The sequence below is a fragment of the Oncorhynchus nerka genome, linkage group LG27 (assembly GCF_034236695.1).
Source record: "Oncorhynchus nerka isolate Pitt River linkage group LG27, Oner_Uvic_2.0, whole genome shotgun sequence".
Taxonomy (NCBI): domain Eukaryota; kingdom Metazoa; phylum Chordata; class Actinopteri; order Salmoniformes; family Salmonidae; genus Oncorhynchus; species Oncorhynchus nerka.
Window position 1 is genome coordinate 68,041,498 of NC_088422.1, and position 16,982 is coordinate 68,058,479.

General features: G+C 49.9%; 1 protein-coding gene across 5 annotated transcripts in view; it reads left to right on the forward strand.

Annotated features, from left to right (window-relative positions):
• Positions 1–16,982, forward strand: part of LOC115112531 (CUGBP Elav-like family member 3-B) — a 200,008-nt gene that overhangs the window by 17,850 nt on the left and 165,176 nt on the right. For all 5 annotated transcript variants that reach the window (XM_065011925.1, XM_065011927.1, XM_065011928.1 and 2 more), the window contains exon 2: positions 5,110–5,192. In XM_065011925.1, the coding sequence (XP_064867997.1) occupies positions 5,110–5,192 (83 nt within the window). The remainder of the gene's footprint in view (positions 1–5,109; positions 5,193–16,982) is intronic.

Consider the following 16,982-nt stretch of genomic DNA (forward strand, 5'->3'; position numbering starts at 1 on the left):
TCTGAGTATGCAGTGTGGGAAACTAGAATATAATCTATTCTGGAGTAGGAGTTACACTACATGGCCAAAGGTATGTGGACACCTGCTCGTCGAACATCTCATTCCAAAATCATGGACATTAATATTGAGTTGGTCCCCCCCTTTGCTGCTATAACAGCCTCCACTCTTCTGGAAAGGCTTTCCACTAGATGTTGGAACATTGCTGCGGGGACTTGCTTCCATTCATCCACAAGAGCATTAGTGAGGTCGGGCACTGATGTTGGGCGATTAGGCCTGGCTCGTAGTCGGTGCTCCAATTCATCCCAAAGGTGTTCAATGGTGTTGAGTTCAAAGCTCTGTGCAGGCCAGTCAAGTTCTTCCACACCGATCTCGAAAAACCATTTCTGTATGGACCTCGCTTTCAGCATTGTCGTGCTGAAATAGGAAAGGGCCTTCCCCAAACTGTTGCCACAAAGTTGGAAACACAGATTTCTAGTCTTACGATTTCCCTTCACTGGAACTAAGGGGCCGAGCCCAAACCATGTAAAGCAGCCCCAGACCATTATTCCTCCTCCACCAAACTTTACAGTTGGCACTATGCATTTGGGCAGGGAGCATTCTCCTGGCATCTGCCAAATCTAGATTCGTCCGTCGGACTGCCAGATGGTGAAGCGTGATTCATCACTCCAGAGAACGCGTTTCCATTGCTCCAGAGGCTTGTGTGCAGCTGCTCGGCCATGGCAACCCATTTCATAAAGCTCCCAATGAACAGTTCTTATGCTGACGTAGCTTCCAGAGGCAGTTTGGAACTCGGTTGCAACTGAGGAAAGACCATTTTTACACGCTACGTGCCTCAGCACTCGGCGGTCCAGTTCTGTGAGCTTGTGTGGCCTACCACATCACGGCTGAGCTGTTGTTGCTTCTAGACATTTCCACTTCACAATAACAGCACTTACAGTTGACCAGGGCAGCTCTATCAGGGCAAAAATGGGATGAACCGACTTGTTGGAAAGGTGGCATCCTATGACGGTGCCACGTTGACAGTCACTGAGCTCGTCAGTATAGGACATTCTACTGCCAATGTTTGTCTATGGAGGTTGCATGGCTGTGTGCTCGATTTATACACCTGTCAGCAATGGGTGTGGCGGAAATGGTGTCCACATACTTTCAGTGTATGTCTAGCAGAGTAAAAACTAAATTGTCTAGACGTAGAATTGACCAAATCTAAATACATTGGTGAGATTAAAATCCTTGACCAAGTTGTTAAATGCCACTGACACAGAGCTGTTTGAGATTCGTGGCCAGACCGGTCCAAAGCGGATAAAACGGCATTCATATCCGCACCCACGTTCAGAGAAAAATCAATAACATTCGCCAGCAACTCCATTAGATTCTCATAAAATGTAGGATCATACTGGGATGGAGCAATTTTCCTACCTGAGATTACATTTTTGATATAGACTGAGTGTACAAAACATTAGAAACACCTGCTCTTTACATGAGAAAGACTGACCAGGTGAATCCAGGTGAAAGCTATGAGCCCTTATTTGATCACCCCATTTCAATCAGGGTAGGTGAAGGGGAAGAGACAGGTTAAAGAAGGATTTGTAAGCCTTGAGACAATTGTGACATGGATTGTGTATGTGTGCCATTCAGAGGGTGAATTGACAAGACAAGTACCTTTGAACAGGGTATGGTAGTAAGTGGCAGGAGCACCGATTTTACTTTGTGAAGAACTGCAATGCTGCTGGGGTTTTCATGCTCAACAGTTTCCAGTGTGTATCAAGAATGGTCCTCCACCCAAAGGACATTCAGCCAACTTGACACAACTGTGGGAAGCATTGGAGTCAACATGAGCCAGCATCCCTGTGGAACGCTTTCAATACCTTGTAGAGTCCATGCTCCTACAAATTGAGGCTGTTCTGAAAAAATGGAGTGTAACTCAATTTTGTACATTAATTTCGTACGCTCAGTCTATGATATCCTACCGCACTACCATATTTTTCCAGAACAGTCATAAACTATGTCTCATAACAACAAGGGAGCCACAGTTTTGGAATCAACAGAGGATGACGCTTCAACATAATAATGACTGTTTGCAAATATTTGGGCATATAATTATTTTAAGTGGGACTCTTGAATAAATACAACATCAATGTTATGTCTATGAAAGTAATCTGAGCAAGCGCCTTCTTCCTAGTGCCTTCAGAATGCGGTCTTGGTCAGGGAATCGGAGCACCTGGAAAATCAAGGTTCGGGATCTGACTTAGTTGTCAATGTGCCGGCTTATACGATGAGCTCACATCACTTCCATTTTGGTTCCAGCTAGATCTGGAAACCACTCTGGAAGTGATCTATTGATGAAATAAAGTGCTCTGAGCCTCAGTTTTTTCATTCATATTGGCTATTCTCACGTTGTCTCTACGTTGCATGTCCTCGTAGCGAGTCAAACTGGTCCATTCTGATTTGGCCCTGAGTCACATTTTTTTAATTTTTTGTTTATTTAACCTTTGTTTAACTAGGCAAGTCAGTTAAGAACAAATTCTAATTTACAATGACGGCCTACCCCGGCCAAACCCAGAGGACGCTGGGCCAATTGTACGCCGCCCTATGGGATTCCCAATCACGACCAGATGTGATGCAGCTTGGATACATTTGTCAACTCTATCGCCAAGCTTTGTGCACTCATCTCAAAGTCTTTTAAGATCAGTAACGCACTTGGAAACGTCATCCTGAATGAAATCCAACTCTGTTTGTACTCCAGTAAACTCAGAGGTGATCAACTCTCATTGTTTTGCCGTAGCTTCATCTAGCATGGTGGCTAGCGCTTTGCTGTCAGGAGATGAAGTCGTTGATTTAGCTCGTAAAGCGTGGTGTTCCATAGCGAGTAAGTTATTAAATACTGTTAAACAGGTTCGCTGTTAAAACATCCATGGAAATGGTTTAGACGTGCTCATGGGTAAAACTTCAAAAATGAGGATGCTTAAATGTTAATTCCGCTGTAATGCAATTCATTGAACTTTTGTTCCTTTCAGAAATGATTGTGCAGCAGCAAATTTGAAAAAGATTACCAAAGTATTATTTTCACTCCACTTAACCTTCTCATCAGTGGAATCAGCCTACCACTGCTTTCAGCCATCGCTAACAAGCAAGCCTCAGAATCATTCTATAACCATGGCAACATCCTCCACTTCCTGCATCCCCATCTGGCTCATCTGCTGTCTCCTACCCTCAGCCTCACTCAATAATTGTGATCCTTTTTCATGTTCACCACCAAGTTGAACGTGTCTGTTACAGATTGTGCTCCTGTAATACAGTCCCCTGGGTCCAAGTTGTCCCCTGAGCCAGCAATATATTGGATATTGAGTCTTTCATGAAGTCTTCCAATTCCCCTTGGCCAAGAGAGACTTATTGGGGCCTACCATAAGTAGCCATGTAGCTGGCCTGGCCTAGATATTAACAGTGAGCCACTATGTAAGGCTGAGTCTCCCCCTACTTAGGCCATGTCTCCTGTCTTGCATGACTAGGTTCACTCCCTAGATGAAGCAAATCAATTTAAAGTGTTACATGAACTCTGATAAAGTGCCACAGTCTCACCAGTTTGTGCATTGATCTGTTGTACATTTCCAAACCCTTAAATCATGTGATGATAAAAAAACATCTCCTAGAACCGTGAACTATAACATCCATCCCCAAACTGAGTGGTTGGGTGGATGATAAGTAGGGGTTAGTTGGAGGGCCAGGCTAGACCAGTCCCAGTGGTTCTCCTCAGCTCAGTTCTTTAATGTCACACAGGACGAGAGGCTAATTCCTCCCAGGCTCTCAAAGCGTTATTTTTGCGGGTTTGCTGTGTGGCATGCTGTTTCATCAGTGTCGTTCAGCTGATTTCTCCTCTTGAGTAACTTTCTGGTTGTGGAGGTGGATGAAGGTTGTACTGAAAGGGAGCTCTCTTGGCGAGGAGCCAGAGAGCAATGCTCTGTTTTAGGGGTGATGGGTGCTGTGTGTGTGTCCTGTGTGTGTGCTTGTGTGTGTGTGTGTTTGTGTGAGCGTGCGTGTGAGTGTGTATGTGTGTGTGTGCGCCCCTCTTCTCCCATGGGGAGTCTTGGCAGCAGGTGTGACATGCCATAATGGGAAATTATGCTGCACGGTGCAAAAACTCTTCGGAAAGGGGTCACCCACTGTCAACTCGACCAAGTGTGTAACAGAACAACCACTCAGCCTTTAATGAAAGCTGTCACATTTTTGTTAGTGCAGAAGTTATTAATGGACATTCATATATTGTTGTTGGGGTTTCCATCTTTGAGAGGAGTCTCCTGAGATGTGAAGGGTCAGTGTTTGGGGCTCATCACCATAGGGTTTTAATTATTGTGATGCTAGGAAATGCATGCCAGGCACATTTAGTGCTCTTTCTTCAACAATCATGAACGTGATCATTCATCAAATGGTCAAATGCAGATCTAGGAACAATGCAATGGACATTTCCCTTAGCTCTTCAAAGACTGGGGTTGAATTTTACATCAACATTGATTTGCTTTGCTACCAGTGATTTGCAGTCATTTTCTGTTATAATCAACCCTGTGTGTCTCTCCTTTCTCATCTGTGTTCTCTGCAGGATGTGTGTCTCTCCTTTCTCATCTGTGTTGTCCTCTCTGCAGGATGTGTGTCTCTCCTTTCTCATCTGTGCTTTCTATCTATCTCATCTGTGTTCCTCTGCAGGATGTGTGTCTCTCCTTTCTCATCTGTGTTGTCCTTCTCTCTCCTTTCTCATCTGTGTTGCCCTCTCTGCAGGATGTGTGTCTCTCCTTTCTCATCTGTGTTGTCCTCTCTGCAGGATGTGTATCTCTCCTTTCTCATCTGTTTTGTCCTCTCTGCAGGATGTGTCTCTCCTTTCTCATCTGTGTTGCCCTCTCTGCAGGATGTGATTCTCCCCTTTCTCATCTGTGTTGCCCTCTCTGCAGGATGTGATTCTCCCCTTTCTCATCTGTGTTGTCCTCTCTGCAGGATGTGTATCTCTCCTTTCTCATCTGTGTTGCCCTCTCTGCAGGATGTGTATCTCTCCTTTCTCATCTGTGTTGTCCTCTCTGCAGGATGTGTATCTCTCCTTTCTCATCTGTGTTGCCCTCTCTGCAGGATGTGCCTTTTTAACATACTGCGCCAGAGAGTCAGCACTGAAGGCCCAGAGCGCCCTCCATGAACAGAAGACTCTGCCAGGGGTAAGTGCCCCTGATCTGCCCTCTGTCAGAGGCTAGGGCCCCCGGGTCCAGGGCCTGGCATGGGACATGTCTGCATTAATGTTACTACTCTTAACACAACCACATCGCATAGACACTCACACATACTGAGCTGAAGTCAGCCATACTTCAGTTATTTCGCCTTGCGCAAACGTGTTATAATCACAATATTTATATATATGTTTTGATAAGACAGGCTTGATGGTCCATCCTGTCCTTTTTCTGTCCTCTCCTCTCAAAATGTTTACACACACACACACACGCACGCACGTGCACACACACACACATTCCTAATTGCCTCAGGAAATCCACTCTCATTATCACATATAATCAAACAATAAATAACCACAATAATTTTTACCACAAATATGGCCATCTGGAGTTTTAATTTTAGAGACTGTTTTAAATTCTGTTTCGGTTGGTTGATATGTTTTGCATGAAAAGAATGTCCTCCTACTGCACCGTGACAAACCCACAGTGTCATACCATACGCCCATCCAGGACCTACAGTATGCTGGATATGCTCCTGATCCTATGTCTATATGTCCTGATCCTATGTACAGTATGTACATGGGGATGTATCGTTCTAGACATAACATCCTGGGAATCAGAGGTCTGATTGAATCCAGCCTGTGACCCCTGCAGAGGAGAGGGCCTCCTGCTATGTCTCCAGATCCCCTCCCTCTTCTCCCTGGTTAGAGCCTCTGGGCATCCATCCTGGTCCCTAGGGAGGGGGTGGCAGGGGAGAGGTGGATAGGTCTGGGGGCTTCTCTGTGGCGGGTTAATCAGCTGTTTGCGGTGCTCTGTCTGGATCTCCTGGGTAATACATTGAGTGTTCGTTCCACACACCACCAACACTGCTGTAATGGAGTCCCTTGGAGACCACTTCTTGTCTTTTAATTCTCACTGCTCTCTAATGAGGTGATTGTTGTGATTGGACTACATACTGCAGAGGTTCCTGCCTTAATGGCTCATATCTAGAAAAGGGTCAATGCTATGTCTATGAGATTTGGGTAAACATGAGTTATAGGTGGATGCAAGCTCCCAGCAAGAGGGCAGTCCTTCAATCTGCAGCAGAACCACATAGAGATCCATCCTCCCATCCTTCCCTCGCCCTCCTTAATAAAGAGGCTGTGTAAGGTTGCAGGCCAACCCTCATAAGGATATTTTCATCAGGCTATCAGGCCTCTATGACAGCCCTTTGATGCTCCAGCTCTTCCACTATGATATGTCCAGAATGGGCTGGCTGTTCCGGGCCTGATTGTGCAGTCTGGATGCGTGCGCCTCAAACTGTCAGAAAACTTGTGCAGGCCTTAAAATGGATCATCAGGCAGGTTGCAGGCCTTTTGGAAAATAAAACCAGTCGACCAAAAACAGGGCTTGAATTGCACATGAACTCGATGAATGAAGGCTATCAATGCTGGCCAGTCCTTGTCTGCGGTCTGCCAGAGACCAAAACAGGCAGGGCCAGAGCAATATGGCTCACTTTGATCGCCTCCTGGCTTGTCTTGAAGAGAATTGCCTTTTGAGGGCAGAGGGTGAGGGACGATAAGAACTTTCCAATTCCTCTGTCGTGCCATGTTTCATGTTTCCATCGTTATTGTCAGTCTGTTTGAGAAAAGGACTCTCTGGAGCTGGGAGAGAGAGAGGGGAGGGGAGACGGGAGACGGGGAGACGGGGAGAAGGGGAGACGGGAGACGGGGAGACGGGGAGAGGGGAGAAGGGGAGACGGGGAGACGGGGAGACGGGGAGACGGGGAGAAGGGGAGACGGGGAGACGGGGAGACGGGGAGAAGGGGAGACGGGGAGACGGGGAGACGGGGAGAAGGGGAGACGGGGAGACGGGGAGACGGGGAGAAGGGAAGACGGGGAGACGGGGAGACGGGGAGACGGGGAGAAGGGAAGACGGGGAGATGGGGAGACAGGGAGACGGGGAGACGGGAGGAGGACGGGAAGGTATGTGTGTGATCTGCAAGGAGTCACCAGGGGTGTCGTGCAGATTAACTGAGAATCTCACATTTTGGAGAATCTCAAATTCCCATTCTTTCATTGACTAATTCTCAGTCTGCTTTGTTGGGGAGTTTTTGTGTTTCTGCAAAAAACGTATTTGTTTACATGTCTAGTGTCATCATGGTGTCTTTATGTCTCGTTGATGTGATCTGCCAGGCAGGAGTCTGTACACTACAGTAATGTCATCAGAGGCTTAACAGCCTCCCCTGGAATGCTTATAGGGCGTTATGTTTACATGCCCATTCAGCATGTTCCCCAATGTAGGACATGCAGCGTGGTCTTTGGACAGGTTAGGTCATCTCTGTGAATGATTTCTCCACGGATCCGATTCATTTACCCCTTTCCCTATAAACACGCTCCAGAACATCTCTCCGCTGTTTGCCTAATGGCCTCCCATCACGCTGCTTTTGGAGCCGGTAGAATCTTGAAAAGAAGCCTCTTCTTCTTTTTTCCCTTCCAGGCCGTGTGGCGGAGGCCTCCTCTACTCCAATTAGCTGCTGGTAGAAGATGAAACGGGCCTGTTAATGGGCCCAAAAGCCAATTATAAAGTCTGCTGCAGAAAAGCACCCAGCATCTCTTTCACTATCATCCTCTTCCTTTCTATACCTTTCGACTCTCTCACACCCCACCCTTCTCTCCCCCCTCTCACTCCACCTTCCTCCTGTCTTTTTGTGTGGCTGATGTGTGTGTTGAGGTGCTGCCCCAGCCTCGTGCTTGCCACATCATCATGCGTGGCGGTGTCTGTGGAGAGATCCACATTTCTTGCTTTCTGACTGAGAGCTCCACAAGCACCTGACCCCTTTATTAACAACCAGGCAGCCAAGCGCAACCGCTGTCTGACTTTAGCCAGGGAGGTAAGTAGAAAGGAGGAAAAGTTCTCCACCCAGGAGTTCAGAACTGTTTATCCTCAAACTTTGAAGGGCCTGAAGGTTCTGCTTCCACTAAATTGAGTAAAAGAATATCATGTTTCTCCTGTAGTTTTCCCCTTCTAATTGATTTTATATTTATTTTGCTGGGAAAGGCAGAGAAAATTGACTTTACTGTGTCACATACATAGAAATGGGTCAGGGGGAGATGTTGGATGTCACTAAACACACTCGACGGACCAGTTCATACATGTTTGACACTCCCAGCTTCACGATACAGATGCTGCCTGAACAGCTCTGTGTATATTTTAGTCTTTGTCTTTGTACGTGCCAGTAAGAACATGCCAGCAGGAGCCTCCATCACTCTCATTTCTCATCATCCTTATTTAAGCTTCCCCTCCCCACACACACACACACACACACACACGCACGCACACACGCACGCACGCACGCACGCACAGACACACACACGCACGCACGCACGCACGCACGCACGCACACACACACACACACACGCACGCACGCACGCACACACGCACACACACACACGCACGCACGCACGCACGCACGCACACGCACACACACACACACACACAAGCACACGCACACCGTTGATCCCCCCACCCCCACCTATAATCCATCCTCGCATTCCTCTTTATCTCTATGTAAAGACGTGTTAATTGATATATTTAGTGGCGGAGCCTCATCAGGATTCAGGGTAAGGCTGTCTGTCTGTGACGCAACATCACTGTATCTTATCAGAGGACACACTAAGCTTCCTCGACAGGGTCCACCCCTGGACCACCACACCACAGCCTCAAGGCAGCTTAAACTAATTACTGAAGCCATACAGGGCCCGGCCCCACCATTCTTTTAAAGGACAAATTGTGTTCTGTTGCTGGTCAATTTGCCCTGTGTGCAAGATTTGTCAACCTCCAGTGCCCACGAGCCTTTCCTGTTATGAGAAAGGAAAAAGTCCAGGATCCAGATATGAGAGAATTGACGGAACTCTTCTATGGCTGCCACGGCTATCCGCCCGCCTGGCTCCACACCATCAATTACATCTATATCGGTTTCTCTCTTTTCCCCGGCCGCTTTAGAGGAGAAATTAAAAAGAGAGCATTGTTTTTTCTTATCCCCCTGGGATGAAATCATTTTCTACACTGCTGCCCTGACTACGGCCGTCCTCCCGATTAAACAGTGAATGGAATCGCAATGAAGGGATGGAACTCCATATTGTCTTCCATTATGAAGCCAGTGCTCCTGAAATAGGGTTGTTCTGGTAACTTTCAATAAATTCCCTGGTTTTCTTGAAATCCTGATTGGGGGATTTCCATAATCAAGATTTCTCCAACCAGGATTTCTGGTAAACCAGGGAATTTATTGACAGTTCACAGAATTTTGCAACCCTATCCTGAATACTGTGCCTCACAAATTAATTTGGTTCCATGTGATGGGATTTTCAACCTTCCTGAGTGCAAATGTTCTTCCTTACCAGCCTGCATGGGGAGCCTCCTTTTACAATCAACTGGAAGGAGGGCAAACATCAGTCATAGTGAAGTTGCCCTTAACCAGAGCGTAAAGATTGCAGGGCGCTGGACAGATGAAAGGCAGAAATAGTGCATTTTAAAAACTTCAGGGCTGCAGAGCTTAGTGTAAAGAGAACAGGACCGAGAACCAAAACCATTTGTCCTCTCAGTACTTTACGGAACTCCAAAGACTTCAAAGCCAGGTTGTTAGTATAGATACATATACTGTATGATCAATGACTGTATCAGGTACAATGAAGGTGACCCATAATTACCATAGCTGTGGAGAGAATATTGGGTGTATTGTTTTGTATGTTGTATGTATATTTGTGTATATTTGCTCTGCTGTGCAGTCAAAAGAATCTGTACTGACCTCCCAGCTCTTCGATTCTCGCTCCTCACACACCCTTCTCAGCTCCTCTCTCCTCACACACCCCTCTCAGCTCCTCCCTCCACACACACCCTCTCAGCTCCTCTCTCCTCACACACCCCTCACAGCTCCTCTCTATTCACATACTCCTCTCAGTTCCTTTCTCAAAACAAACCCCTCCTCATCTCCTCTCTCCTCACACACCCCTCCCAGCTCCTCGCTCCTCTCTCCTCACACACCCCTCCCAGTTCGTCTCTCCTCACACACCCTTCTCAGCTCCTCTCTCCTCACACACCCCTACCAGCTCCTCTCTCCTCACACCCTCCCCAGCTCGTCTCCTCTCTCCTCACACACCCCTCCCAGCTCCTCTCCCTTCACACACACCTTCCAGCTCCTCTCTCCCCACACACCCCTCCCAGCTCAACTCTCTCTCTCCTCACAAACCCCTCCCAAATCCTCTATCCTAATCACACCCCTCCTCTCTCTTTTCTCCTCAAACACTTCTCCCAGCTCCTCTCTCCTTTCTCCTCACACACCGCTCAGCTCCTCTCTCCTCACACAACCCTCTCAGCTTCTCGCTCACACACTCCTCCTCTCTCCTCTCTCCTCACACACCCCTCCCAGCTCCTCTCTCCTAATACAGCCCTTTCATCCCCTCTCTCTCCTCACACAACCCTCTCAGCTTCTCGCTCCTCACACACTCCTCCTCTCTCCTCTATCCTCACACACCCCTCCCAGCTCCACTCTCCTTATACAGCCCTCCCAGCACCTCTCTCCTCACACACCCCTCCCAGCTCCTCTCTCCTCACACACCCCTCCCAGCTCCTCTCTCCTCTCTCCTCACACACCCCTCCCAGTTCATCTCTCCTCACACACCCTTCTCAGCTCCTCTCTCCTCACACCCCCTCCCAGCTCCTCTCTCCTCACACACCCTTCTTAGCTCCTCTCTCCTCACACCACTCCCAGCTCCTCTCTCCTTACACACCCCCTCCCAGCTCCTCTCTCCTCACACCCTCCCAGCTCCTCGCTCCTCTCTCCTCACACACCCCTCCCAGTTCATCTCTCCTCACACACCCTTCTCAGCTCCTCGCTCCTCACACACCCCTCCCAGCTCCTCTCTCCTCACACCCTCCCAGCTCCTCTCTCCTCACACCCCCTCCCAGCTCCTCTCTCCTCACACCCCTCCCAGCTCCTCTCTCCTCACACACCCCTCCCAGCTCCTCTCTCCTCACCCCTCCCAGCTCCTCGCTCCTCTCTCCTCACACACCCCACCCAGCTCCTCTCTCCTCACCCCCTCCCAGCTGCACTCTCCTCACACACCCTTCTTAGATCCTCTCTCCTCACACCCCTCCCAGCTCCTCGCTCCTCTCTCCTCACACACCCCTCCCAGCTCTTTCTCTCCTCCCAGCTCCTCCCCCATTTCCCAGCTCCTCTCTCCACACACTTTCCCTGACATCCCAGCTCATCTAGGTCTCTCCTCAAACACCCTTCTTAGCTCATCTCTCCTCACACACCCATCCTAGCTCCTCACTAATCTCTCTCCTCACACACCCCTTCCTGTCTCTCCTCACACACCCTTCTCAGCTCCTCTCTCCTCACACACCCCTCCCAGCTACTCTCTCCTCTCTCCTCCCACACCATTCCCAGCTCCTCTCTCCTCACACACCCTTCCCAGCTCCTCTCTCCTCACACACCCCTCCCAGCTCCTCTCTCCTCACACACCCCTCCCAGCTCCTCTCTCCTCAAACACCCTTCTTAGCTCATCTCTCCTCACACACCCATCCTAGCTCCTCACTAATCTCTCTCCTCACACACCCCTTCCTGTCTCTCCTCACACACCCTTCCCAGCTCCTCTCTCCTCACACACCCTTCCCAGCTCCTCGCTCCTCACACACCCCTCCACTCTCCTCTCTCCTCACACACCCCTCTCAGCTCCCTCTCTCCTCACACACCCTCCCAGCTACTCTCTCCTCTCTCCTCCCACACCATTCCCAGCTCCCTCTCCTCACACACCCCTCCCAGCTCCTCTCTCCTCACACCCCTCCCAGCTCTCTCTCCTCACACACCCCTCCCAGCTCCTCTCTCCTCACACACCCCTCCCAGCTCCTCTCTCCTCACACCCCTCCCAGCTCCTCACTCCCTCTCCTCACACCCCTCCCAGCTCCTCTCTCCTCCCACACCATTTTCAGCTCCTCTCTCCTCACACACCCTTCCCAGCTCCTCGCTCCTCTCTCCTCACACACCCTTCTTAGCTCCTCTCTCCTCACACTCCCATCCTAGCTCTTCACTCGTCTTTCCTCACACACCCATCCTAGCTCCTCACTCCTCTCTCCTCACACACCCCTTCCAGTTCGTCTCTCCTCACACACCCCTCCCAGCTCCTCTCTCCTCCCACACCATTTTCAGCTCCTCTCTCCTCACACACCCTTCCCAGCTCCTCGCTCCTCTCTCCTCACACACCCATCCCAGCTCCTTCTCTTCACACACCCCTCTATCCTCTCTCATCACACACCCCACCCAGCTCTTCTCTCCTTACACACCCCACCCAACTCCTCTCTCCCCACACACCCCTCCCAGCTCCTCTCTCCTCACACACCCCTCCCAGCTCCTCTCTCCTCTCTCGTCACACACCCCACCCAGCTCTTCTCTTCTTACATACCCCACCCAGCTCTTCTCTCCTTACACACCCCTACCAGCTCCTCCCTCCTCACACACCCCTCCCAGCTCCTCTCTCCTCTCTCTTCACACACCCTTCCCAGCTCTTCGCTCCTCTCTCCCAACACACCCTCCCAGCTCCTCTCTCCTCACACACCCTCCCAGCTCCTCTCTCCTCTCTCGTCACACACCCCACCCAGCTCTTCTCTTCTTACATACCCCACCCAGCTCTTCTCTCCTTACACACCCCTACCAGCTCCTCCCTCCTCACACACACCCCTCCCAGCTCCTCTCTCCTCTCTCTTCACACACCCTTCCCAGCTCTTCGCTCCTCCCTCCTCACACACCCCTCCCAGCTCCTCTCTCTCTCTCCTCACACACCCCCTCCCAGGTCCTCTCTCCTCTCACACCCCCTCTCAGCTCCTCTCTCCTCACACACCTTTCTTAGATCCTCTCTCCTCACAAACCCCTCCCAAATCCTCTATCCTAATCACACCCCCTCCTCTCTCTTTTCTCCTCAAACACTTCTCCCAGCTCCTCTCTCCTCACACACCCCTCCTCTCTCCCTCTCTCCATTCTCCTCAAACACTTCTCCCAGCTCCTCTCTCCTTTCTCCTCACACACCCCTCCTCAGCTCTTCTCTTCTTACATACCCCACCCAGCTCTTCTCTCCAAACACACCCCTACCAGCTCCTCCCTCCTCACACACCCCTCCCAGCTCCTCTCTCCTCTCTCTTCACACACCCTTCCCAGCTCTTCGCTCCTCTCTCCTCACACACCCCTCCCAGGTCCTCTCTCCTCACACCCCCTCTCAGCTCCTCTCTCCTCACACACCCCTCCAGCTCCCTCTCTCCTCACACACCCCTACCAGCTCCTCTATCCTCACACCCCCCCTTTGCCTCTCTCCTCACACACCCTCCCAACACCTCTCTCCTCACACACCCTCCCAACGCCTCTCTCCTCACACACCCCTCCTCTCTCCTCTCTCCATTCTCCTCAAACACTTCTCCCAGCTCCTCTCTCCTTTCTCCTCACACACCCCTCCTCAGCTCCTCTCTCCTCACACAACCCTCACAGCTCCTCGCTCCTCACACACTACTCCTCTCTCCTCTCTCCTCACACACCCCTCCCAGCTCCTCTCTCCAGACACACCCCTCCCAGCTCCTCTCCCCTCATACACCCATCCCCCACCCACCCACACATTCTTTGTAGCTGACAGGTGGAGCCAGAGCCCAACTCAACCGGTGCATGGCATCCTGCTCTAATGTATCTGCTTCCAAGGCTCTAATGAGGCAGAACTGGTAAATGTGAGGACAGTATTGTTAACATTGCTGCTTCACTGGGATGGATAGTGATGGGAAATGCCTGGCTGCTGTGGTGTCGTGTCCATGACAGATAGACCTAGTCAACCACTCATCTTCTTCCCCATGCTCTTCCTCTTCTATGACTCTTTACTGAGCCTCCCTGTCCCTTGTGTGTGCTGTGCTGTGCTATGTGGTACTGTGCTGTGCTGTGCCAGCAGGCCAGGCTAGTGCCCAACCCATTCAAATTCCCAACACACTATAGCAATCACCAAAGACATCAAGACAATTTGCGCCTATTTGTAAAAACAAAAACAAAAAAAACATGGTGTTGCTGAGTTCAGCAGAAGCATGAACCGAGCAGAACCGAGCAGAACAGAGCAGAACAGAGCAGAACAGAGTGAACCGAGCAGAACAGAGCAGAACAGAGCAGAACAGAGCAGAACAGAGTGAACCGAGCAGAACAGAGTGAACCGAGCAGAACAGAGCAGAACAGAGCAGAACAGAGCAGAACAGAGTGAACCGAGCAGAACAGAGCAGAACAGAGCAGAACAGAGCAGAACAGAGTGAACCGAGCAGAACAGAGCAGAACAGAGCAGAACAGAGTGAACCGAGCAGAACCGAGCAGAACAGAGCAGAACAGAGCAGAACAGAGCAGAACAGAGTGAACCGAGCAGAACAGAGTGAACCGAGCAGAACCGAGCAGAACAGAGCAGAACAGAGCAGAACAGAGCAGAACAGAGCAGAACAGAGCAGAACAGAGTGAACCGAGCAGAATAAAGCAGAACAGAGCAGAATAGAGCAGAACAGAGCAGAACCGAGCAGAACAGAGCAGAACAGAGTGAACCGAGCAGAACAGAGCAGAACAGAGCAGAACAGAGTGAACCGAGCAGAACAGAGCAGAACAGAGCAGAACAGAGTGAACCGAGCAGAATAAAGCAGAACAGAGCAGAATAGAGCAGAACAGAGCAGAACCGAGCAGAACAGAGCAGAACAGAGCAGAACAGAGTGAACCGAGCAGAACAGAGCAGAACAGAGCAGAACAGAGCAGAACAGAGCAGAACAGAGTGAACCGAGCAGAATAAAGCAGAACAGAGCAGAATAGAGCAGAACAGAGCAGAACCGAGCAGAACAGAGCAGAACAGAGTGAACCGAGCAGAACAGAGCAGAACAGAGCAGAACAGAGTGAACCGAGCAGAACAGAGCAGAACAGAGCAGAACAGAGTGAACCGAGCAGAATAAAGCAGAACAGAGCAGGATAGAGCAGAACAGAGCAGAACCGAGCAGAACAGAGCAGAACAGAGCAGAACAGAGTGAACCGAGCAGAACAGAGCAGAACAGAGCAGAACAGAGCAGAACAGAGTGAACCGAGCAGAACAGAGCAGAACAGAGCAGAACAGAGTGAACCGAGCAGAATAAAGCAGAACAGAGCAGAATAGAGCAGAACAGAGCAGAATCGAGCAGAACAGAGCAGAACAGAGTGAACCGAGCAGAACAGAGCAGAACAGAGCAGAACAGAGCAAAACAGAGTGAACCGAGCAGAACAGAGCAGAGTGAACCGAGCAGAATAAAGCAGAACAGAGCAGAATAGAGCAGAACAGAGCAGAACCGAGCAGAACAGAGCAGAACAGAGCAGAACAGAGTGAACTTAGCAGAACAGAGCAGAACAGAGCAGAACAGAGTGAACCGAGCAGAACAGAGCAGAACAGAGCAGAACAGAGTGAACCGAGCAGAACAGAGCAGAACAGAGCAGAACAGAGCAGAACAGAGTGAACAGAGCAGAATAAAGCAGAACAGAGCAGAATAGAGCAGAACAGAGCAGAACAGAGCAGAACAGAGCAGAACAGACAGAACAGAACAGAGCAGAACAGAGCAGAACAGAGCAGAACAGAACCGAGCAGAATAGAGCAGAACAGAGCAGAACAGAGCAGAACAGAGCAGAACAGAGCAGAACAGAGCAGAACAGAGCAGAACCGAGCAGAACAGAGCAGAACAGAGCAGAACAGAGCAAAACAGAGTGAACCGAGCAGAGCAGCAGAACAGAGCAGAGTGAACCGAGCAGCAGAATAAAGCAGAACAGAGCAGAACAGAAGAGCAGAGAGCAGAACAGAGCAGAACAGAGCAGAACAGAGCAGAACAGAGCAGAACAGAGCAGAACAGAGCAGAACAGAGCAGAACAGAGAACAGAGCAGAACAGAGTGAGCAGAACAGAGCAGAACAGAGCAGAACAGAGTGAACCGAGCAGAACAGAGCAGAACAGAGCAGAACAGAGTGAACCGAGCAGAATAAAGCAGAACAGAGCAGAATAGAGCAGAACAGAGCAGAACCGAGCAGAACAGAGCAGAACAGAACAGAACCGAGCAGAACAGAGCAGAACAGAGCAGAACAGAGTGAACCGAGCAGAATAAAGCAGAACAGAGCAGAATAGCAGAACAGAGCAGAACAGAGCAGAACAGAGCAGAACAGAGCAGAACAGAGCAGAGAACAGCAGAACAGTGAACAGAGCAGAACAGAGCAGAACAGAGCAGAACAGAGCAGAACAGAGCAGAACAGAGCAGAACAGAGAGCAGAATAAAGCAGAACAGAGCAGAATAGAGCAGAACAGAGCAGAACAGAGCAGAACAGAGTGAACGAGCAGAATAAAGCAGAACAGAGCAGAATAGAGCAGAACAGAGCAGAACCGAAGCAGAACAGAGCAGAACAGAACAGAACAGAGCAGAACAGAGTGAACCGAGCAGAATAAAGCAGAACAGAGCAGAATAGAGCAGAACAGAGCAGAACCGAGCAGAACAGAGCAGAACAGAACAGAACCAGAATAGAGCAGAACAGAGCAGAACAGAGCAGAACAGAGTGAACCGAGCAGAATAAAGCAGAACAGAGCAGAATAGAGCAGAACAGAGCAGAACCGAACAGCAGAACAGAGCAGAACAGAGCAGAACAGAGAGCAGAACAGAGCAGAACAGAGCAGAACAGAGCAGAACAGAGCAGAACAGAGCAGAACAGAGAACCAGAACAGAGCAGAAAGCAGAACAGAGCAGAATA